At 48.2% G+C, this 25,788-nt stretch overlaps 1 protein-coding gene across 3 annotated transcripts; it reads right to left on the reverse strand.

Moving 5' to 3' along the window:
- Positions 1–1,420: 1,420 nt before the first annotated feature.
- LOC135056978 (zinc finger protein ZFP2-like) lies at positions 1,421–25,715 on the reverse strand. 3 transcript variants are annotated; one of them, XM_063962796.1, is made up of 7 exons: positions 25,576–25,715; positions 23,689–23,767; positions 23,296–23,487; positions 22,655–22,733; positions 22,438–22,535; positions 21,544–22,279; positions 1,421–7,108 (listed from the first exon to the last, which is right to left on the reverse strand). In XM_063962796.1, the coding sequence occupies exons 2-7, from the start codon at positions 23,764–23,766 to the stop codon at positions 6,027–6,029; spliced, it is 2,265 nt and encodes a 754-aa protein (XP_063818866.1). In that variant the 5' UTR covers position 23,767; positions 25,576–25,715; the 3' UTR covers positions 1,421–6,026. The 3 variants fall into 3 exon arrangements, with proteins under 3 accessions (XP_063818866.1, XP_063818867.1, XP_063818865.1); XM_063962797.1 differs by having other exon boundaries at positions 1,421–7,105; positions 23,689–23,831; XM_063962795.1 differs by having other exon boundaries at positions 23,689–23,831.
- Between the last annotated feature and the right edge of the window lie 73 nt (positions 25,716–25,788).

Raw genomic sequence — 25,788 nt, forward strand, 5'->3', positions numbered from 1 at the left:
GATCTATGAATTTCTTGTGTTCCTTCTAAAAGCACTGTTCAGAAATCTGCACTTTATCTTCTCTCTCCAATGTATGGTGGCAGCACTGATATTCTGTGAGATACGCCTGATTCCTCTACTGCTTACTGGTGGCATAGTCCTTGCTAAAAAGGCTCTTGTTCTCCTGATAGAGTCACTGAGTCCAGACCAGAATAGATTACTGGTTGTTAATGCAAATGTCATTTTGTGTAACATATTTTTGTAAAAATCAGAGGGTCAGCGAGATGTTATGGAGCCAATGTATCATTTAATACTTGCTGCTGATTTCCCCAAAACAACCGTACCTCCAAAATGTAAGTAGAAGGGACTGCAGCAGGTATCTCCCATACCTTCATACATGTACATCTCCAGGCAAGGGTAAGGTAAGTTGTTGGTTGTTTTTTTTAAATACAACCCTCATACCCCTTTTCCACTAGCTCAAAAAACACGGGTAAATGCACGGGGGCGCGCATTTACCCGTGTTTTTGGCAAGTGGAAAAGGGTCAACCCGGATCAAGTGACCCGTGAATCCTACCCGGCTATTTACCTGGGTAGGAAACGGGAATGATCCGGGTAGGGTTGTAGTGTAAACAGGAGCCGTGTCGATGCGACACGGCTCCCGTTTACACTGTATGGAAGGGCGGCGCTGGGAGATCATGTGATCTCCCTGCGCCGCCCCTGCCGCGTCACTAGAAGCGTCACCAACCCGGCATATGCCGGGTTGTGACTGCTGATGGGAAAGGGGCCGAGCACGGGTCGCAGCAGGGGGCAGCTCCCGTGTCAGGCTCCCGGCTGCGACCCGTGATCGTAAGTGGAAAAGGGGTATAATTCTCCTGCAAGTAAAAAAACAAACAAAAAATAGAACCTTTGAACAGACATAACTTATTTAAAACAAATAAAAAATAATTATATATATATATATATATATATATATGTATATATATACACACACACACACACATACGTATACACACAGAAGGGAATATGGAAATCAGAGGAAATCACATGATGTAATTGCAGCTTCCTGACAGGCCACTGCTCCCACTCCGCATAAATGCACTGATATAAAATGTCTGCCACTATTTATTTACACAGATAAAAAATCACAGGTACATATAGTCATTATTGGTGGTTCTGGGCTCCGGCCAGTTCAAGGGAAATCGCACAGTCACAATGGCAGCGTGTGTACCCACCTTTACACACCAGACGGGATATTTATACACAGCAACACTGATATTATGTGGACACAAAAGTAACAATACAAGTGACACATTAACAGGAAATTGTTTCTGTCACCATAGCGACAATTATCTGATAATAAGATAATACAGACAAATAAAAAGACTCAACGGAAATCTTTTGGTTTTAAACGACTTTATTTCATATCTTTAATATACACATTTTTGTCCATCTACATTTTAAACTTAAAAAATACTTTACTCTGCACAACATGGATAAAATAGCCTTTAAAGCACAGAAACAATTTGTTATGTTTTAGTATTGCAGGTAAGTAAAACAGATACATATCAGGAGAGCCAAAAGCCTATGGGGGTCATTCAGACTCAGCTGCAACAGCGGCCTGCAGCAGTTTGCTGGTGGTGGCAAAATGCACATGCGCCGCAGCCACGCAAACACATTGTGGTCGCATCCCTGAGGGGTGAACGCGGGCGGGCCGGGACTATTTTCCGGGGTCTGCATGATGTCACATCTGCATTCATCTCTGATTAACCCCCTATAAGCTTCCAGAGTGCACCTCATATCTCATCTTTTCCAAGTTACTACAAATGATATGAGATCGGTAGCACCACCACTTTCAGGATTATTATACAGAACACACATAAAGGCTGACAGCAAATAACAATAAATGATCACATACAAGGGATTAATTAGAAATAAGGAAGCATAATCATCATTAAGTCTAATTATCAATTGGTTCTGTGCGGGACCCATACACCTCTTTACTGCCTCCAGCAGCCCCTGGTACTGCACTGCGGCCATCCGCCCTGTCTCCCCCTCTAGCACCTCAGCACTGCTTGGGGACATTACCCACTTACACACTGCCTCCAGCAGCCCCCACTACTGCCACTCGTCCTGTCTGACACCTCAGCGCTGCTTGGGGACAATATTACCCACTTACACACAACCTCCAGCAGCCCCCACTACTGCCACTCGTCCTGTCTGCCACCTCAGCGCTGATTGTGGACAATATTACCCACTTACACACTACCTCCAGCAGGCCCCACTACTGCCACTCGTCCTGTCTGCCACCTCAGAGCTGACTGGGGACAATATTACCCACTTACACACTGCCTCCAGCAGCCCCCACTACTGCCACTCGTCCTGTCTGCCACCTCAGCACTGATTGGGGACAATATTACCCACTTACACCCCACTACTGCCACTCGTCCTGTCTGCCACCTCAGCACTGATTGGGGACAATATTACCCACTTACACACTGCCTCCAGCAGCCCCACTACTGCCACTCGTCCTGTCTGACACCTCAGAGCTGATTGGGGACAATATTACCCACTTACCCACTGCCTCCAGCAGCCCCCCACTACTGCCACTCGTCCTGTCTGCCACCTCAGCGCTGATTGGGGACAATATTACCCACTTACACACTGCCTCCAGCAGCCCCACTACTGCCACTCGTCCTGTCTGACACCTCAGCGCTGATTGGGGACATTACCCACTTACACACTGCCTCCAGCAGCCCCACTACTGCCACTTGTCCTGTCTGCCACCTCAGCGCTAATTGGGGACAATATTACCCACTTACACACTACCTCCAGCAGCCCCCACTACTGCCACTCGTCCTGTCTGCCACCTCAGCGCTGATTGGGGACAATATTACCCACTTACACACTGCCTCCAGCAACCCCCACTACTGCCACTCGTCCTGTCTGCCACCTCAGCACTGACTGGGGACAATATTACCCACTGCCTCCAGCAGCCCCCACTACTGTCACTCGTCCTGTCTGCCACCTCAGCGCTGATTGGGGACATTACCCACTTACAAACTGCCTCCAGCAGCCCCCACTACTGTCACTCGTCCTGTCTGCCACCTCAGCGCTGATTGGGGACATTACCCACTTACAAACTGCCTCCAGCAGCCCCCACTACTGTCACTCGTCCTGTCTGCCACCTCAGCGCTGCTTGGGGACATTACCCACTTACACACTGCCTCCAGCAGCACCCACTACTGCCACTCGTCCTGTCTGCCACCTCAGCGCTGATTGGGGACATTACCCACTTACACACTGCCTCCAGCAGCCCCCACTACTTCCACTCGTCCTGTCTGCCACCTCAGCGCTGATTGGGGACAATATTACCCACTTACACACTGCCTCCAGCAGCCCCCACTACTGCCACTCGTCCTGTCTGCCACCTCAGAGCTGATTGGGGACAATATTACCCACTTACACACTGCCTCCAGCAGCCCCCACTACTGTCACTCGTCCTGTCTGCCACCTCAGCGCTGCTTGGGGACAATATTACCCACTTACACACTGCCTCCAGCAGCCCCCACTACTGTCACTCGTCCTGTCTGCCACCTCAGCGCTGCTTGGGGACAATATTACCCACTTACACACTGCCTCCAGCAGGCCCCACTACTGCCACTCGTCCTGTCTGCCACCTCAGCGCTGATTGGGGACAATATTACCCACTTACACACTACCTCCAGCAGGCCCCACTACTGCCACTCGTCCTGTCTGACACCTCAGCGCTGATTGGGGACAATATTACCCACTTACACACTACCTCCAGCAGGCCCCACTACTGCCACTCGCCCTGTCTGCCACCTCAGCGCTGATTGGGGACAATATTGTCAACTTACACACTGCCTCCAGCAGCCCCCACTACTGCCACTCGTCCTGTCTGCCACCTCAGCGCTGATTGGGGACAATATTACCCACTTACACACTACCTCCAGCAGGCCCCACTACTGCCACTCGTCCTGTCTGCCACCTCAGCACTGATTGGGGACAATATTACCCACTTACACACTACCTCCAGCAGGCCCCACTACTGCCACTCGCCCTGTCTGCCACCTCAGCACTGATTGGGGACAATATTGTCAACTTACACACTGCCTCCAGCAGCCCCCACTACTGCCACTCGTCCTGTCTGCCACCTCAGCGCTGATTGGGGGACAATATTACCCACTTACACACTGCCTCCAGCAGCCCCCACTACTGCCACTCATCCTGTCTGCCACCTCAGCGCTGATTGGGGACAATATTACCCACTTACACACTGCCTCCAGCAGCCCCCACTACTGCCACTCGTCCTGTCTGCCACCTCAGCGCTCAATGGGGACAATATTACCCACTTACACACTGCCTCCAGCAGCACCCACTACTGCCACTCGTCCTGTCTGCCACCTCAGCACTGATTGGGGACAATATTACCCACTTACACACTGCCTCCAGCAGCCCCCACTACTGCCACTCATCCTGTCTGCCACCTCAGCCCTGATTGGGGACAATATTACCCACTTACACACTGCCTCCAGCAGCCCCACTACTGTCACTCGTCCTGTCTGCCACCTCAGCACTGATTGGGGACAATATTACCCACTTACACACTGCCTCCAGCAGCCCCACTACTGCCACTCGTCCTGTCTGCCACCTCAGCGCTGATTGGGTACAATATTACCCACTTACACACTGCCTCCAGCAGCCCCGCTACTGCACTACTGCCACCCACCCTGTCTCCCCCTGACATCTAAGCACTGCTTGGGCATTTATTGTACTGCTAACAGTCCTTCATCAACAGATGGATGTAACCAGGGCAGTAAGGAGTCAGAAGCTGCTTCTGGTACCATGGACCCTGGTCATGTAAGGCTCGGAGAGTCAGTAAGAATCTGTAATAGGGTGCTAATTAGCAGCGTTTGCAATCCTTTTCCTAGCATGCTGACTGCCACCTCCCCCCTTGATGAAGCAGAAATTGCAATCGCCTCACAATTTCTGCTTCATCATAGAAATTAGTGAAGCCTCCTGCTGGCTCAGCTTAGCTGCGACCGCAGGAGGCACGTCATGTTCTTCTCGATCGCGGCAGCTACATGATGTCACGCAGGCGCCGTGATTATGCCCCCATTTGTCCTACAATGCCCGTCTACTCCCTGGAAATGGAGCGTTGTCCGACCCCCGGCGACCGCCTCTCCCTGATTGACAGGCAGAGGCAATCTCATTTTCTGTGCCCCCCCCCATAGAAAATGAGGACGCATGCGCAGGACGGGTGCTGGGCATGCGCCCGCAACGTTTTCTTAATAATTCTGGTTGGATCGCACACTACGAACCAACCTGAATTAGGCCCAGAGTCACCATCTTACAGGCAGCCGCTGAGGGAGCAGAGAATGGGTGTTATGTGGCAGGAATAGGCTGGTTAGGTAACAGGCTGGCTGCTGCATTCTGTACAAGCTACAAGTGGTGCAATTCTTCTGCTGGGAGACCCAGGTAGAGGATATTACAGTGTTCTGTGTGTGATGATACAAATACATGTATGACTGTCTGTCTGTCTATGTTCCTCAGATGCGGATCTGATTGTGGCTGATACCTGATGTCTAAGTGTCACTCCACCATCCAGGACACCAAGATTCCACACAGGATAAGCATTTTGTAACTCTGAACCCCCAAGTGTAAGTCTGGTTGGTAGGCAAAGCTAAGCTGTAGCCCTGCCCTTTGTCGTGAGCTTCTATCATAAGGACCTGTTTCACTAGGACTGAGTCACAGCCAACTAGCGTCACCCACACCTGGAGCTCAGCTAGACATTTAGGATTGGTATTGGGTACTCAGTACCCGGAGCAAAAGACAGGTCATTGGCATAGCAATGGTAAACGAGGACATGACGTCTGACTGTTTCACTTAGTGGTAGCACGTGTATTGCAAGAAGCATGGGAGATAGGATAAGAACCTTGAAGAACCTTACATGGCAATGATAAGTATACTCCAGAAGAAAAGAATGGTTCTTTACCTGAGTGATATCTATTGTGTGCGACAAGAGCTTATTTCTCAGAACATGGAAATGGCCTCACACCTGTGTGACTTCTCTGATGTGTAACAAGTTGTGATTTCTGGGTAAAACATTTCCCACACTCAGAGCAAGAAAATGGATTCTCACCTGTGTGAATTATCTGATGTCTAACAAGAGCTGATTTGTATGCAAAACATTTCCCACACTCAGAACATGGAAATGGATTCTCACCTGTGTGAATTATCTGATGTGTAACAAGAGCTGATTTGAATGCAAAACATTTCCCACACTCAGAACATGGAAATGGATACTCACCTGTGTGAATTCTCTGATGTGTAACAAGAGCTGATTTGTATGCAAAACATTTCCCACACTCAGAACATGGAAATGGCTTCTCACCTGTGTGACTTCTCTGATGTTTAACAAGATCTGATTTGTATGGAAAACATTTCCCACACTCAGAGCAAGAAAATGGATTCTCACCTGTGTGACTTCTCTGATGTGTAACAAGAAATGATTTTCGTGTAAAACATTTTCCACACTTAGAGCAAGAAAATGGCTTCTCACCTGTGTGACTTCTCTGATGTTTAACAAGATCTGATTTCTGTATAAAACATTTCCCACACTCAGAGCAAGAAAATGGCTTCTCACCTGTGTGACTTCTCTGATGTGTAACAAGAGTTGATTTTTGTATAAAACATTTCCCACACTCAGAACAGGAATATGGTTTCTCACCTGTATGTATTCTCTTATGTATTACAAGATGTGATTTGTATGTAAAACTTTTCCCACACTCAGAACATTGAAATGGCCTCTCACCTCGCTTAGCTGGTTGATGGGTAATAAGGTTTGTGCTCTGTGTAAAACATTTGGCATCTATAGAACAGGGAAACACTGTATCTACTGTCAGAGCTGTAACAGATGCTCCAATATCAGAGTGATCAGGAGAACATTTCCCAGGATCAGATGGATCAGATGATAGAGCTGGATGTATAATTGGGGTAATAGGATCATCTCCTGGAGAATCCTGTCTACTGTCATTATATTTTATGTCACAATCCAGGGATGAAATTAGATGTCCTTCTGAGATGTTCCTGCTTGTGTGTCCATCTGCTGGAAATAAAATACATTATGGAAATGTGACATTTTCTGTAACAATATTAATCTTGTAAACAATAGGAGAAGACGACTCTCTGGGACACTTAATTGTAAATGTGTGTGTATAATAAAACATTACTTTTACTGAAGGCTTTATAATATTGTGTCTCAGACTATCATTGTGTCCACCCTCCTGAGAACCCTCACAATAACAAATGTAATATTATAATAAGACTTAGATATATCTCTCTCTTGTACTGGTAACTAACCATGAAGTATAAATGGAGATGTAGTCACTCTCCAAGTCCTATGTCAGCACCAATGTAAAACAATGGATGGGGAACATATCGTATGAATTGGAGATTCAAGATGAACAATAACATCAGTCATATGAGCTGATGGATCAGAGAAATGTCTCCTAATGTTACTCCTGGAAGCATTGGTAAGGTAGCATTCCTTTATAAGTGTGCTCATACGCTGGTAAGTCTGTATATGTGTTACCCTTATTTCTCTTACGTCCTAGAGGATGCTGGGGTTCCATTTAGTACCATGAGGTATAGACGGGTCTCTTGGGAGCCATGAGCACTTTAAGAATTTAATAGTGTGGGCTGGCTCCTCCCTCTATGCCCCTCCTACCAGACTCAGTTTAGAAAATGTGCCCGGAGGAGCCGGTCACAGCTAGGGGAGCTCCTGGGAGTTTTTCTAGTTTTATTGTTTTTGTAAGAGATTAGGATACAGGAAGGCTGCTGGCAACAGCTTCCCTGCTTCGTGGGACTTGGGGGGGGGGGGGGAGTAGGAACCAACTCTTGAAGTTAATGGTTCTCTATCTCCGCTGACAGGACACTGAGCTCCTGTGTGTGCTGATCGCAAGCCCACGAGGCGACCGCTCACTCCCGCAGGACGGCCACCACCCCCTAACAGAGCCAGAAGAATGAAGAGTGGTGAGTACAGCGCCGGCGGCCCGGGAAGCGGGTCGCCGGCGGGAATGGCGGCACAAGGGTGGAAGCAGCTCTGACAGGCTGCGCTCCGGAAGGCTCAGCGGCACACTGTGTACGGCGCTGTAAGGGGCGTCCTGGGCCAGCACAATCACCCTACACTGGTCCACTATAGCTATTGGGCTAATCCCGCTGTTAGTTGATTATACTGGCCTGAGGTATTTTATATCTAAGTGCGGGAGAACGCACCATTACAGGGGGCAGGACTTCTCCTCAGAGTGGATCCAGCACTCACCAGCACCATTTTCTCCCTGCAGATCACAGCATCAGAACGCTGACAGGGAGACTGACCTCCTCATAACTCCAGCTATCCTCTGCGGTACCAGGGTGTTATAGACAAGGGGGGAGTGTGTTTATATGTACAGTTTATCCTATTGTTACTCAGTCAGCGCCGGCAGTTTGTATTAATAACTGCCTACAGGGGCGCTGTGTGGCTGGCTCCTTATACTCTGTGACTCTCTGAAGGTACTCTGTGGGAAACTGTGTCTGACATTTTCCTGTGTGTGTGTGTGTGTGTGTGTGTGTGTGTGTGTGTGTGTGGCTGTATAGCTCACATTAACATGTCTAAGGACTCTGTATCTTGTGCTGCAGAGTGTGTATCTTCTCCTGAAGAGTCTATCCCATGTTTTCAGGACTGCAATGTAATTTCCCAGCCCTCTGAATCTGAACCCCCATGGGTGGATTCTATAAGGGGCATGATATCACAGATTTAATCTAGGATGTCATATAATGAGAAACAAACGCAGGTTTTGAGGAACTCTGTAGAGGTATTGCAGTGTTCAACTCCCACTACCTCACCTGGGACCTCTACTACATATCCAAAAAAGCGTGATCTTGCCCAGATAATACAAGCTGACATGGATACCGACTCTGATACAGGGGACAGTGATGGGGATATGCAGGGGGGGGGGGATGATGCATCCCTTGCTAAGGGAGTGCAATTAATGATTGAGGCCATTAGGGACATTCTGCATATTACTGAGAAAGCACCTGAGCAGGTGGAGGCTTACTTTACTGACAATAAAAAATCCTCCCTTACCTTCCCTGCTTCAAAGGAGTAAAACTCCTTGTTTGAAAAATCCTGGGAAAACCCAGAGAAAAAAATCCAGATTCCTAAGAGAGTTCTAGTTGCTTTTCCCTTCCCTGAAGAGGATAGGAAAAAGTTGGAAAACCCACCGATAGTAGACGCTTCTGTATCTCGGTTGTCTAAAATGGTGGTTTTACCTGTCCCTGGGTCGACCACTTTAAAAGAACCGGCTGACCGCAAGATTGAGACTACACTCAAATCACTATACACAGCTACAGGCGTAGCTTTAAGGCCCACTATTGCTTGTGCATGGATTTCTAAAGCCATAGTAAAGTGGTCAGGCACATAACTACAGAAATTAGATGCTATGGACAGGAGTGACATTGAATTGTTTTTACGTCACATACAGGATTCTGCAGGTTTCATGGTGGAGGGCATGAAGGACCTTGGCCTGCTTAATGCAAGGGCTTCTTCCATGGCTGTCTTGGCACGCAGGGGACTCTGGCTGCGGATGCGGAATCCAAGAAAAGTGTGGAGAACCTACCCTTCACAGGTCAGGCTCTGCTTGGGGATGCATTGGATGCGTAGATCTCCACGGCAACTGCGGGTAAGTCAACCTTCCTTCCCTCAACCACACTGCCGACTAGGAAATCTTATCCTACGTCCACATTGCAGTCCATTCGGACAACGAAAGTCAAAAAGTCCAAACCCCCTTCCACTTTCTTTAGAGGAAGTCGGGGAATATCCAGAAAACCTGCACCAACAGGTTCCCAGGAACAGAAACCAGGTTCTGCTTCCTCCAAGTCTTCAGCATGACGGTGGACCTCCCAGCCTGGTGATCAGGCAGGTGGGAGCGAGACTAAAAGATTTCAGTCATATCTGGGCATCCTCTTGCCTAGACCCCTGGGTCAAAGATATTGTTACCCAGGGGTACAAACTGGAATTTCAAGACCTCCCACCTCACAGATTCTTCAAATCAGGCTTACCAGCTTCGCTGACAGAAAGTGCTATCCTACAGGAAGCCATTCAAAGATTGGGTCAAACAAATGTTATTGTTCCAGTTCCACCTCACCTAATGCACAAAGGTTATTACTCAAACCTGTTTGTGGTACCGAAACTAGATGGTTCGGTAAGACCGATATTAAACCTAAAGTCATTGAACCCATACTTGAGGGAATTCAAATTCAAGATGGAGTCTCTAAGAGCGGTGATCTCAGGTCTGGAGGAGGGGGAATTCCTGGTATCCCTGGATATCAAGGATGCGTACATTCACATTCCAATCTGGCCGCCTCACCAGGCTTCTCAGATTTGCGCTGCTGGACTGTCACTATCAGTTCCAGGCACTGCCATTTGGCCTATCCACAGCACAGAGGGTGTTCACCAAGGTCATGGCAGAGATGATGCCACTCCTCCGCAGGCAGGGAGTGAACATAATTCCATATCTGGACGATCTGCTGATAAAACCATCTTCCAGAGAGAGGTTGATGCAGAGTATAGCTCTCTCAACTGGACTACTCCAGGATCACGGGTGGATCCTGAACCTTCCAAAGTCACATTAGGAACCGACACGGAGACTGCCCTTCCTGGGAATGATACTCGACATGGAAGAGCAGAGGGTGTTTCTACCAGCGGAGAAAGCGTTGGTGATTCAATCAATGGTACGGGATGTCCTGAAGCCAACCTGGGTATCAGTTCATCAGTGCATTCGCCTTCTGAGGAAGATGGTAGCCTCCTACGAGGCTCAACAATACGGAAGATTCCATGCGAGGTCATTCCAACTGGATCTCCTAGACAAATGGTCGGGATCCCATCTTCACATGCACCAGCGGATACACCTGTCGCCGAAAGCCAGAATTTCACTTCTCAGGTGGCTGCAAACTTCTCACATACTCGAGGGCCGCAGGCTCGGGATTCAGAATTGGATCCTTCTAACCACGGATGCAAGTCTCAGAGGTTGGGGAGCAGTCACCCAAGGGGAAAACTTCCAAGGAAAGTGGTCAAGTCTGGAATCCATCCTTCCGATAAACATTCTGGAACTAAGGGCCATATACAATGGACTTCTACAAGCGGCACATCTTCTGCAAGATCGGGCCATTCAGGTTCAGTCGGACAATGTAACGGCGGTGTCCTACATAAACCGACAGGGCGGAACAAAGAGCACAGCGGCGATGTCAGAGGATACAAGAATCCTCCTCAGGGCAGAAAAGCACGCAATGGCGCTGTCAGCAATCTTCATTCCGGGAGTGGACAACTGGGAAGCGGACTTCCTCAGCAGACACGATCTCCATCCAGGAGAATGGGGCCTCCACCCAGAGGTGTTCGCAGAGGTAACAAGTCGATGGGTTGTACCTCAGATAGCCATGATGGCTTCCCGCCTCAACAAGAAGCTTTGGAGGTACTGTTCCAGGTCGAGATACCCACAAGCAGTGCTGGTGGACGCCTTGGTAACTCCGTGGGTGTTCCAATCGGTGTATATGTTCCCTCCACTTTCACTCATCCCAAGGATTCTCAAACTAATAAAAAGAATAAGAGTTCAGGCGATCCTCATTGCTCCAGACTGGCCAAGACGGGGTTGGTACGCGGATCTTCTGGAATTACTGCTGGAGAATCCGAGGCCTCTTCCTCTTCACGAGGACCTTCTACTACAGGGGTCGTTCGCCTATCAAGACTTACCGCGGCTACGTTTGACGGCATGGAGGCTGAACGCCAGATCTTAGCTCGGAAGGGCATTCCGAAAAAGGTCATTTTACTACCCTGGTACAGGCTAGGAAAGGAGTAAAGTCTAAACATTACCATCGGATTTGGAAAAAGTATGTGTCTTGGTGTAAATCCAAGAAATATCCTACTGCGGAGTTTCAACTGGGACGGTTTCTCCTCTTTCTGCAAGCAGGCGTGAATGTGGGCCTACGCTTGGGCTCCATAAAGGTCCAGATTTCGGCCTTCTCCATTTTCTTCCAGAAACAATTGGCTGCCCTCCCTGAGGTTCAGACTTTCTTAAAAGGGGTTCTGCACAGCCAACCACCCTTTGTGGTGCCAACGGCACCTTGGGATCTTAATGTGGTGCTGCAGTTCCTGCAATCATATTGGTTCGAGCCTTTACAGGAGGTGGACATCAAGTTTCTTACTTGGAAGGCGGTCACACTGTTGGCATTGGCATCTGCTCGACGTGTCAGAATTGGGGTCATTGTCATGCAAGAGCCCTACTTGATTTTCCATGAGGATAGAGCTGAGCTCAGAACGAGTCAGCAATTTCTTCCAAAGGTTGTATCAGCTTTTCATATCAACCAACCTATTGTGGTGCCAGTGGCTACCGACTCCTCAATCGCCTCAAAGTCCTTGGATGTTGTGAGGGCATTGAAAATTTATTTGAAGAGAACTTCTCGTCACAGCAAGTCGGATGTGCGTATGTGTGAGCTGGTGTAAATCTCACCACTATCTGTGTATTTCCTTCTCTCGAAGTATGTCCGTCTCCTCGGGCACAGTTTATAGACCGAGTCTGGTAGGAGGGGCATAGAGGGAGCAGCCAGCCCACACTATTAAACTCTTAAAGTGCCCCTGGCTCCCAAGGGACCCGTCTATACCCCATGGTACTAAATGGAACCCCAGCATCCTCTACGAACTACGAGAAAAGGATTTACTGGTAATAGTAATAAGGATGATGTGTGTACTGTATGATACAGAGAATTACATATCAGAATCTATACAGCTGCCGCCATACTACTGCTTCTCATGTGTGTGCTAAGGAAAGCAGTGAACATTTGAGTGAGAGTACAGGGAAGACAGCAGAGTCTGATGAGAATAGAGATTGGATCTGCCTTTGCAGGGTTGTACCAAACCTGTCACCCTGTAAGTATATAAAATAATAAATAAGAGAAGCGTGGTCCATCCAGATGTGCTTTCTGGAGTTCTCCTCACTAAATGGCTTCTTATCTACCCTACCTGATAGCTCTCAGCCGCTGCTGGGACCAAGACCCAATCTATTAAGTCCCCCACTCTTCCTGCCCTAAAGCAGCTCGCTCAGCTCACTCTGGGCATTGTTCACTGCCGCAGCCTAGTGACGCTGCTGAAGCCACGGGCTGTATTCTGGGGCTAAGTGCGCCCAGTCTTTCCTGCACGCTCCGGACACATGACTTGGAGGCGCTTTTGCTCAGGCAGGAGCACTTGCTCTCCCGCTCACACAGGTGCACAGCTCCCGCTACTGCTGGGAACAGAACGGGCTGCCCACAGTCACCGGAGCCCGGCGGTGATATTGGGAAGTGAGGTGGCTGCCATTTTGGATCCTGGTGCCCGGCTATCGCATGCTTTGCCTTCTGCCTTCAATAAAATTGATATAAGCTGCTAAATAAGTGTCCTGACGGCTGGACCGGGGTCACTACACTAAATTGAAGCATTTGCCTGGAGGTGAAACTACCTTCTATGTATATGGTACCACTATAATCTACTTCCTCTCAGTCTACATGCAGAGCCCAGTATCAAGTATCGTCTGAGTACAGCTCATTAGACTCTTAATTGATTACAACCTCACAGTATATTATTTTGTGGATTTATTCACTGAATATATTTTGCCATTTGTGTCTCTCTGTGCTGAGTACATCATGTCTGTGATCACGCTGACCTCTAGTGGAATTTCTCGCTCATTACTGTGTTATTTGAGTTGCATTACATCATGGTTTACTTGATATTTGGGCTCGGATAGCCCAGTCACCCAGACTAAGAATGTCATTTTGAACTGAGTCATTTTGATGTATCCTTCTGACAGCGTACTACTGCTCCTTTTATTTATAGATCGTTTGTATTTTCCTATCTCTGAGAGGTCAGTCTCTTTGTAGCCGGCTTACCATGCCTCACAAAAAAGGTTAAAAGGTACCAAATCGGCCCCAACCGTCCATCTCTTTGGTACCTCGAATTCAGCTGGTCCTTCTGAGACCGCTACAACATCATCTGCTTCTTCTCGTCAGTCGCACAGCCCAGCTGTAATGGCTGAAGACATCTTAAGACACTCTAGATGGTCCTGTTACTCTACGCTCTATACATTCTATGTTATTTACATTTAAGTACTGAAATAACCTCAGAACTTAACTCTAATATTCAAGTTTTGAGGTCCAATATCAGTGAGATTGGCACTCGTACAGACTGAGATTAAAGAGATTGTTGCGTCTCACAATGATCTGATTTCAGCACATGACACCCTTCAGGAAGACATGGTCTCTATTCGTGATAAAGTCATTGATTTAGAAGAATGCTCTCGGAGAAATAATATCAGAATAATGGGCATTCCGGATTCTGTTACAAATGCTGAGCTTTATGATTATGCCACGGACCTCATTCAGAAACTTTCACCGAAGGCTTCTGCTGCGGACCTTCTTATTGATAGGATCCATAGACTCCCAAAGTCTAAACAGGCCACTATCCAAGCACCGATGGACACTCTGCTCAGGATCCGGATGATGAAGTCTGCCCGCCTAACGTGCGGCTTACCTCCTTCATTGCCTTTTGGCTGCGAGTTCCTCCCTGATGATTGAAGTACGCTACTGCCGTCGTATTGTTCAAGAGAATCTGAATCGGTTTTCCTTGAAGTATGTCATTTGCCTGAGTGAATGCCATATACAGTATATGGCCCGAAGTTCCAATATATTTATCGGCAGGCAACTTTCTTCCTTGGTCCACTGCACCTGGAAGCAGCACTTTTCTGACATGGCTCCCCAGCCCTGAAGACTGGCGTCCGTAGTCAGAACCTCCCACTCCGAGATCCAAAAGGGTCGCCCTTTGTCCGTCTGTAAGCTTGCTAAAGTGATATACAATCGGATCCCTCTCTGCCTTGCACCAGCATTGATATATAAAAACCGCAAAACTGACAGAAAATAAGAATTTACTTACCGATAATTCTATTTCTCGGAGTCCGTAGTGGATGCTGGGGTTCCTGAAAGGACCATGGGGAATAGCGGCTCCGCAGGAGACAGGGCACAAAAAGTAAAGCTTTCCGATCAGGTGGTGTGCACTGGCTCCTCCCCCTATGACCCTCCTCCAAGCCTCAGTTAGGTACTGTGCCCGGACGAGCGTACACAATAAGGGAGGAATTTTGAATCCCGGGTAAGACTCATACCAGCCACACCAATCACACCGTACAACTTGTGATCTAAACCCAGTTAACAGTATGATAACAGAGGAGCCTCTGAAAGATGGCTCCCTACAACAATAACCCGAATTAGTTAACAATAACTATGTACAATTATTGCAGATAATCCGCACTTGGGATGGGCGCCCAGCATCCACTACGGACTCCGAGAAATAGAATTATCGGTAAGTAAATTCTTATTTTCTCTATCGTCCTAGTGGATGCTGGGGTTCCTGAAAGGACCATGGGGATTATACCAAAGCTCCCAAACGGGCGGGAGAGTGCGGATGACTCTGCAGCACCGAATGAGAGAACTCCAGGTCCTCCTTAGCCAGAGTATCAAATTTGTAAAATTTTACAAACGTGTTCTCCCCTGACCACGTAGCTGCTCGGCAAAGTTGTAATGCCGAGACCCCTCGGGCAGCCGCCCAAGATGAGCCCACCTTCCTTGTGGAGTGGGCCTTTACAGATTTAGGCTGTGGCAGGCCTGCCACAGAATGTGCAAGTTGGATTGTGCTACAGATCCAACGAGCAATCGTCTGCTTAGACGCAGGAGCACCCATCTTGTTGGGTGCATACAATATAAACAACGAGTCAGATTTTCTGACTCCAGCTGTCCTTGCAATATATATTTTCAATGCTCTGACAACGTCCAGTAACTTGGAGTCCTCCAAGTCACTTGTAGCCGCAGGCACTACAATAGGCTGGTTCAGATGAAATGCTGACACCACCTTAGGGAGAAAATGCGGACGAGTCCGCAGTTCCGCCCTGTCCGAATGGAAAATCAGATATGGGCTTTTGTAAGATAAAGCTGCCAGTTCTGACACTCTCCTGGCCGAAGCCAGGGCTAGTAGCATGGTCACTTTCCATGTGAGATATTTCAAATCCACATTTTTTAGTGGTTCAAACCAATGAGATTTTAGAAAGTCCAAAACCACATTGAGATCCCACGGTGCCACTGGAGGCACCACAGGAGGCTGTATATGCAGCACTCCCTTAACAAAAGTCTGGACTTCAGGGACTGAAGCCAATTCTTTCTGGAAGAAAATCGACAGGGCCGAAATTTGAACCTTAATAGATCCCAATTTGAGACCCATAGACAATCCTGATTGCAGGAAATGTAGGAATCGACCCAGTTGAAATTCCTCCGTCGGAGCACTCCGATCCTCGCACCACGCAACATATTTTCGCCAAATGCGGTGATAATGTTGCACGGTTACTTCCTTCCTTGCTTTAATCAAAGTAGGAATGACTTCTTCCGGCATGCCTTTTTCCTTTAGGATCCGGCGTTCAACCGCCATGCCGTCAAACGCAGCCGCGGTAAGTCTTGAAACAGACAGGGACCCTGCTGAAGCAAGTCCCTCCTTAGAGGTAGAGGCCACGGATCTTCCGTGATCATCTCTTGAAGTTCCGGGTACCAAGTCCTTCTTGGCCAATCCGGAACCACTAGTATCGTTCTTACGCCTCTTTGCCGTATAATTCTCAATACTTTTGGTATGAGAGGCAGAGGAGGAAACACATACACCGACTGGTACACCCAAGGCGTTACCAGCGCGTCCACAGCTATTGCCTGCGGATCTCTTGACCTGGCGCAATACCTGTCCAGTTTTTTGTTGAGGCGAGACGCCATCATGTCCACCATTGGTCTTTCCCAACGGGTTACCAGCATGTGGAAGACTTCTGGATGAAGTCCCCACTCTCCCGGGTGAAGGTCGTGTCTGCTGAGGAAGTCTGCTTCCCAGTTGTCCACTCCCGGGATGAACACTGCTGACAGTGCTATCACATGATTCTCTGCCCAGCGAAGAATCCTTGCAGCTTCTGCCATTGCACTCCTGCTTCTTGTGCCGCCCTGTCTGTTCACATGGGCGACTGCCGTGATGTTGTCCGACTGGATCAACACCGGTTTTCCCTGAAGCAGAGGTTCTGCCTGGCTTAGAGCATTGTAGATTGCTCTTAGTTCCAGAATGTTTATGTGAAGAGACGTTTCCAGGCTCGTCCACACTCCCTGGAAGTTTCTTCCTTGTGTGACTGCTCCCCAGCCTCTCAGGCTGGCGTCCGTGGTCACCAGGATCCAATCCTGTATGCCGAATCTGCGGCCCTCCAATAGATGAGCACTCTGCAACCACCACAGAAGAGATACCCTTGTCCTTGGAGACAGGGTTATCCGCTGGTGCATCTGAAGATGCGACCCTGACCATTTGTCCAACAGATCCCTCTGGAAAATTCTTGCGTGGAATCTGCCGAATGGAATTGCTTCGTAAGAAGCCACCATTTTTCCCAGGACTCTTGTGCATTGATGTACAGACACCTTTCCTGGTTTTAGGAGGTTCCTGACAAGCTCGGATAACTCCTTGGCTTTTTCCTCCGGGAGAAAAACCTTTTTCTGAACCGTGTCCAGAATCATCCCTAGGAACAGCAGACGAGTTGTTGGCATTAACTGGGATTTTGGAATATTCAGAATCCACCCGTGCTGTTTTAGCACTTCTTGAGACAGTGCTAATCCCATCTCTAGCTGTTCTCTGGACCTTGCCCTTATCAGGAGATCGTCCAAGTATGGGATAATTAATACGCCTTTTCTTCGAAGAAGAATCATCATCTCGGCCATTACCTTTGTAAAGACCCGAGGTGCCGTGGACAATCCGAACGGCAGCGTCTGAAACTGATAGTGACAGTTTTGTACGACGAACCTGAGGTACCCCTGGTGTGAGGGGTAAATTGGAACGTGGAGGTACGCATCCTTGATGTCCAAGGATACCATAAAGTCCCCTTCTTCCAGGTTCGCTATCACTGCTCTGAGTGACTCCATCTTGAACTTGAACTTCTTTATGTACAGGTTCAAGGACTTCAGATTTAGAATAGGTCTTACCGAGCCATCCGGCTTCGGTACCACAAATAGAGTGGAATAATACCCCTTTCCTTGTTGTAGAAGAGGTACCTTGACTATCACCTGCTGAGAGTACAGCTTGTGAATGGCTTCCAAGACCGTCTCCCTTTCGGAGGGGGACGTTGGTAAAGCAGACTTCAGGAAACGGCGAGGTGGATCTGTCTCTAGTTCCAACCTGTATCCCTGAGATATTATCTGCAGGATCCAGGGATCTACCTGCGAGTGAGCCCACTGCGCGCTGAAATTCTTGAGACGACCGCCCACCGCCCCCGAGTCCGCTTGAGAAGCCCCAGCGTCATGCTGAGGCTTTTGTAGAAGCGGGGGAGGGCTTCTGTTCCTGGGAAGGAGCTGCCTGTTGCTGTCTCTTCCCCCTTCCTCTGCCTCGTGGCAGATATGAATATCCCTTTGCTCTCTTGTTTTTAAAGGAACGAAAGGGCTGCGGTTGAAAAGTCGGTGTCTTTTTCTGTTGGGGAGTAACTTGAGGTAAAAAGGTGGATTTCCCGGCTGTAGCCGTGGCCACCAAATCTGATAGACCGACTCCAAATAACTCCTCCCCTTTATACGGCAAAACTTCCATATGCCGTTTTGAGTCCGCATCGCCTGACCACTGTCGCGTCCATAAACTTCTTCTGGCCGAAATGGACATAGCACTTACCCGTGATGCCAGTGTGCAGATATCCCTCTGTGCATCACGCATATAAAGAAATGCATCCTTTATTTGCTCTAAAGACAGTAAAACATTGTCCCTGTCCAGGGTATCAATATTTTCAATCAGGGACTCTGACCAAGCTACCCCAGCACTGCACATCCAGGCTGTCGCTATAGCTGGTCGTAGTATAACACCTGTATGTGTGTATATACTTTTTTGGATATTTTCCATCCTCCTATCTGCTGGATCTTTAAGTGCGGCCGTCTCAGGAGAGGGTAACGCCACTTGTTTAGATAAGCGTGTGAGCGCCTTGTCCACCCTAGGAGGTGTTTCCCAGCGCGCCCTAACCTCTGGCGGGAAAGGGTATAAAGCCAATAACTTCTTTGAAATTAGCATCTTTTTATCGGGGGCAACCCACGCTTCATCACACACCTCATTTAGTTCTTCTGATTCAGGAAAAACTATAGGTAGTTTTTTCACACCCCACATAATACCCTGTTTAGTGGTACCTGTAGTATCAGCTAAATGTAACGCCTCCTTCATTGCCAAAATCATATAACGTGTGGCCCTACTGGAAAATACGGTTGATTCGTCACCGTCGCCACTGGAATCAGTGCCTGTGTCTGGGTCTGTGTCGACCGACTGAGGCAAAGGGCGTTTTACAGCCCCTGACGGTGTTTGAGGCGCCTGGACAGGCACTAATTGATTGTCCGGCCGTCTCATGTCGTCAAACGACTGCTTTAGCGTGTTGACACTATCCCGTAATTCCAAAAATAAAGGCATCCATTCTGGTGTCGACCCCCTAGGAGGTGACATCCCCATATTTGGCAATTGCTCCGCCTCCACACCAATATCGTCCTCATACATGTCGACACACACGTACCGACACACAGCAGACACACAGGGAATGCTCTTAACGAAGACAGGACCCCACTAGCCCTTTGGGGAGACAGAGGGAGAGTCTGCCAGCACACACCAAAGCGCTATATATGACAGGGATAGCCTTATAATAAGTGCTCCCTGTATAGCTGCTTTTATAATATAATTTTTGCCACTATTTTGCCCCCCCTCTCTTGTTTTACCCTGTTTCTGTAGTGCAGTGCAGGGGAGAGACCTGGGAGCCGTCCTGACCAGCGGAGCTGTGTAAGGAAAATGGCGCTGTGTGCTGAGGAGATAGGCCCCGCCCCTTTTTCGGCGGGCTCGTCTCCCGCTCTTTAGTGGATTCTGGCAGGGGTTAAATATCTCCATATAGCCCCCAGAGGCTATATGTGAGGTATTTTTTAGCCAAATAGGTTTTCATTTGCCTCCCAGGGCGCTCCCCTCCCAGCGCCCTGCACCCTCAGTGACTGCCGTGTGAAGTGTGCTGAGAGGAAAATGGCGCACAGCTGCAGTGCTGTGCGCTACCTTTAGAAGACTGAGGAGTCTTCTGCCGCCGATTCTGGACCTCTTCTTGTTTCAGCATCTGCAAGGGGGCCGGCGGCGAGGCTCCGGTGACCATCCAGGCTGTACCTGTGATCGTCCCTCTGGAGCTGATGTCCAGTAGCCAAGAAGCCAATCCATCCTGCACGCAGGTGAGTTCACTTCTTCTCCCCTAAGTCCCTCGTTGCAGTGATCCTGTTGCCAGCAGGACTCACTGTAAAATAAAAAACCTAAGCTAAACTTTTCTAAGCAGCTCTTTAGGAGAGCCACCTAGATTGCACCCTTCTCGGCCGGGCACAAAAATCTAACTGAGGCTTGGAGGAGGGTCATAGGGGGAGGAGCCAGTGCACACCACCTGATCGGAAAGCTTTACTTTTTGTGCCCTGTCTCCTGCGGAGCCGCTATTCCCCATGGTCCTTTCAGGAACCCCAGCATCCACTAGGACGATAGAGAAATACAGTAAAGGTCAGCAGCCGCACTAGCAATCGGTCTGATCGTAGCAGCAAATTTGCTGCTACGATCAGATCCGGATATTAGTATATGAAGCAGTGGATTGATATGCTGTAATTCTAGTCACAATCTGGTACGCAGTTTATTATTGGTGGGTATGGGCACCCTGAAAAGAATTACTACACTATAGGCGCTTGTTCCTCTCCCTCTTGTTCACAGCTTCTTTGGCTATCTACCTAGTAGCAATTTGAGGAACTAAGCAGCCGCCCAAAGAAGTGGAGTGTGTGAGATTGAGGCTATAAAGCCTACATTGGACTTCATGGAACCCTGTGGACTACATCAGGGTACAGAAATATTGGACTGGGAGAAGCGCACTGATCTATTCCTTTTTTAAATGATAGATAGATAGATAGATAGATAGATAGATAGATAGATAGATAGATAGATAGATTATATATTATAGTACACAGCATGGCTGCTGGTGACACACAGTGATATGATGTGAAGGGGAGAGCAGGAGTATAATAGGGGCTGATGGCTCCTGATGTATGAGACACACCAGAGAGTGTGGAGAGGAGACTGGTCAGATCTCTGGGCTGGTAACACACAGTGACATGATGTGAGGGGGAGAGCAGGAGTATAATAGGGGCTGATGGCTTCTGATGTATGAGACACACCAGACAGTGTGGGGAGGAGACTGGTCAGATCTCTGGGCTGGTAACACACACAGTGACATGATGTGAGGGGGAGAGCAGGTGTATAATAGGGGCTGATGGCTCCTGGCTACCCCACTGGGAAAATATACTTCCCTCATTAGTTTGTACGGACAGAGGAGGGTGTAGGATAAGAGATTGCTGTAGTGACTGAGGAAGGAGAATATGTGACTCTTTTCTGTAGTGTTTATTACTCACCTGTGCTGATATCTGTAGGGATTTCCTCCTCCTTACACTGCTGATCACCCCTCACATACGTCTCTTCTTCTCCCTCTGCATCTTTTGCCTTCATATCGGTCACATACGTCTCTTCTTCTCCCTCTATATCTTCTGCCTTCATATCAGTCACATACGTCTCTTCTTCTCCCTCTGTATCTTCTGCCTTCATATCAGTCACATACGTCTCTTCTTCTCCCTCTATATCTTCTGCCTTCATATCAGTCACATACGTCTCTTCTTCTCCCTCTATATTTTCTGCCTTCATATCAGTCACATACGTCTCTTCTTCTCCCTCTGTATCTTCTGCCTTCATATCAGTCACATACGTCTCTTCTTCTCCCTCTATATCTTCTGCCTTCATATCAGTCACATACATCTCTTCTTCTCCCTCTATATCTTCTGCCTTCATATCCGTCACATACGTCACTTCTTCCCCCTCTATATCTTCTGCCTTCATATCAGTCACATACGTCTCTTCTTCTCCCTCTGTATCTTCTGCCTTCATATCAGTCACATACGTATCTTCTTCTCCCTCTATATCTTCTGCCTTCATATCAGTCACATACGTCTCTTCTTCTCCATCTGTATCTTTTGTCTTCATATCAGTCACATACGTCTCTTCTTCTCCCTCTATATCTTCTGCCTTTATATCAGTCATATACGTCTCATCTTCTCCCTCTGTATCTTCTGTTTTAATATCAGACAGATGTTCTAACTAAAAAAAAACAAAAAACACTATAATGACATTTGCATACAGTCAGATTAAACTGAGGTGAAACAGTATAACATCAGTGTATAAAACACACAGCTCCTCTACAGATCATATAGTGAGAGTCACTTTGGTATATTGGGAAGATCCTAAATCCCACCTACCTTATCCTCCTGTGGGATTCTGTGATTCTCCTCTGTACAATCCTGGGAATACAGAGGACGGGGACATCTCTCTGGGGTATCTCTGTTACTGGGTCCATCTGTAGGAGACACACAGTGACTGAGTACAGTGTATATATGTGATTATCAGGTGATGTGTGTATATAGGGGGCCCCCATACCTGCTCTCCACTGTACAATACATGACAGTCTCCTCTTACCCTGTGATGTGAGGGGCCGGTGATTCTCCATCATCATGTCCTTGTACAGACCCCTGTGTTCCTCTATATACTCCCCCTCCTGCATGGAGACATAGACAGTGACATCCTGACACCTTATAGGAACATGACACACACAGGGATACAGTCATCACCAGGACACATCCCCTGGTGTTACTGTATAATGCCCCATTCCCAGCAGTTACCTCTCCAGCCATCACCCAGACACATCCCCTGGTGTTACTGTACAATGCCCCATTACCAGCAGTCACCTCTCCAGACATCACCCAGACACATCCCCTGGTGTTACTGTATAATGCTCAATTCCCAGCAGTCACCGTCCAGACACATCCCCTGGTGTTACTGTATAATGCCCCATTCCCAGCAGCCACCTCTCCAGTCATCACCCAGACACATCCCCTGGTGTTACTGTACAATGCCCCATTCCCAGCAGTCCCCTCTCCAGCCATCACCCAGACACATCCCCTGGTGTTACTGTATAATGCTCAATTCCCAGCAGTCACCGCCCAGACACATCCCCTGGTATTACTGTATAATGTCCCATTCCCAGCAGTCACCTCTCCAGTCATCACCCAGACACATCCCCTGGTGTTACTGTACAATGTCCCATTCCCAGCATTCACCTCTCCAGTCAGCAGCTGAATGATCTTGTTGGTGAGTTCCAGGATCTTCTGGTCATTGTGTCTCTCATGAATCAGTGAGTGAAGTTGAGGCACCGTGATGGGGCTCTGGGTCCTGCTCAGTCCTCCTGACACGCGGGGAGAGCTGCTGGGTGTCTCACACTCACTGGATGTCTTCTTCACTACTGTGTAACCCTGTGTATTGGGGAAGACACCAACTATGAATACATATACTCCAAGATCTCCTCACTGTCCCAGTCATGTCTCTGTATTATAACTATAGCTATAAGTAATGTCACTGTGACACTCCCAGATCCCCTCACCTCCCCAGTCATGTCCCTGTATTATTACTATAGATATAAGTGATGTCACTGTGATGCTCCCAGATCCCCTCACCTCTCCAGTCAGCAGGTAGATGATCTCCAGGGTGATATTTATTATCCTCTCAGTCCTGTGACTCCTGGCCGTGTCCATGCTTAGTGATGGATGAGAATACAGAACATGTGACGTGTAATAAAGACTCCTCACAGCTGGATTGTCTAGGAGTAAATATAGCACATATCACAGAGAACACATGTAACACAAACACATGACACTGCATGCCCGGTAAGTCTCCCCTTTCCCTCCAGCTATAGATCCCTAGGCCAGCATCTCTCAGAGGTTCCTGTGCCCCAGCTCCATAATGCTGTACTGTATAATGTTACCCCAATGCTCCTCCCATGGCCGGGGTCTTATTCCTCCCAGACACGTACTTGGTGCCAGTTGCTGCACAGGAATCAGTTACAGACACATGAATTAGGGAGGTTGGGATTTTGTATTATATTTATTCCAGAACCTGAGAGGATGTGACTGTACCCAGGTCACACAGATAGGGGGGAGGTGAGGGGAGAGGGGATCCGGATGGTAGGGCGACAGTCAATAAGTCCACCACTATTGGTCGACATGGTAAAAAAGGTTGACACAGGAAAAGGTCGACTTCACATTTTTATAGTTTATTTGTAACTTTTTCATACTTTACCATCCACGTGGACTATGATTGGGAATAGTGACCTGGGAAGCGCAGCAAGCCTTGCAAGGGAACGTGGTGCACTAATTGGGGTTCCTGCTCATGTGACGGAGAAAATGACACCAAAAACATTTAAAAAATGTATGCCGACCTTTTCACGTGTTGACCTGTCCCGTGTCTGCCTTTTCCACATGTTGACCAATAGCGGTCAACCTGTTGACCTTATCCAGGCCGACCCTTTGATTCATAACCAGGGGAGTATACACAGGAGAGCAGAAGGGGTGTAGATGTGGGTAGAGGGGAAGTAAAGTAGGAAACCTGGGTGTACAGCGGAGGGTGACCACTCATTACTGTTATTATTACTCTGCTGCTATAGTAACAGGACACCACAGGCTGCTCGCCCCTGTATTATAATAATAACAGGACAACACAGGCCGCTCCCCCTGTATAATACTACTAACAGGACACCACAGGCTGCACCTCCTGTATACTAATAATAATAATAACAGGACACCACAGGCTGCTCTCCCTGTATAATAACAACAACAACAGTACACCACAGGGTACACCCCCTATATAATAATAACTGGACACCACAAGCCGCTCCCCCTGTATAAAAATAACTGGACACCACAGGCCGCTCCGCCTGTATAATAATAATAATAACAACAACAGTACAACACAGGCTGCTCCTCCTGTATAAGAATAACAGGACACTACAGATCGCTCTCCCTGTATAATAATGATAATAACAGGACACCACAGGCGGCTCTCCCTGTATAATAATAATAACAGGACACCACAGGCTGCTCCCCCTGTATAACAATAATAACAGGACACCACAGGCTGCTTCCCCTGTATAATCTAAATAACAGGACACCACAGGCTGCTCCCCCTGTGTAATCTAAATAACAGGACACCACAGGCTGCTCTCCCTGTATAATAACAACAACAACAACAGTACACCACAGGGTACACCCCCTATATAATAATAACTGGACACCACAAGCCGCTCCCCCTGTATAAAAATAACTGGACACCACAGGCCGCTCCGCCTGTATAATAATAATAACAACAGTACAACACAGGCTGCTCCCCCTGTATAAGAATAACAGGACACTACAGATCGCTCCCCCTGTATAATAATGATAATAACAGGACACCACAGGCGGCTCTCCCTGTATAATAATAATAACAGGACACCACAAGCCACTCCCCCTGTATAATAATAACAGGACACCACAGGCTGCTCCCCCTGTATAGTAAGACGCCATTACCTGATCTCGATAGACACTTTGAGGCTGCAACAATCTATGGAAACTCACATCCTGTGTGTGGAACTCACAGCCCGGAAGTAAGGTGGAACCCATCGGACGGAAGTAGGGTATGATTGGCACAGGCTGTTTCCTGGTGACTGGCCCCTCCCCTCCTACAGCTCGTCCACAGCATCGCCCCTGTAATGTGCAGGAGGCCGGCGGCCATTTTCTTGT

The sequence above is a fragment of the Pseudophryne corroboree genome, chromosome 3 (genome assembly GCF_028390025.1).
Source record: "Pseudophryne corroboree isolate aPseCor3 chromosome 3, aPseCor3.hap2, whole genome shotgun sequence".
NCBI lineage: Eukaryota > Metazoa > Chordata > Amphibia > Anura > Myobatrachidae > Pseudophryne > Pseudophryne corroboree.

Coding starts and splice junctions, on each gene's coding strand:
- LOC135056978 (XM_063962796.1), bottom strand. CDS start 23,766: ATGGACACGGCCAGGAGTCACAGGACTGAGAGGATAATAAATATCACC. Junction 22,280..22,437: donor GAATCCCACAGGAGGATAAG/GTAGGTGGGATT, acceptor GTTTTTTTTTAG/TTAGAACATCTGTCTGATAT. Junction 7,109..21,543: donor CCCTACAGATATCAGCACAG/GTGAGTAATAAA, acceptor TTTTATTTCCAG/CAGATGGACACACAAGCAGG.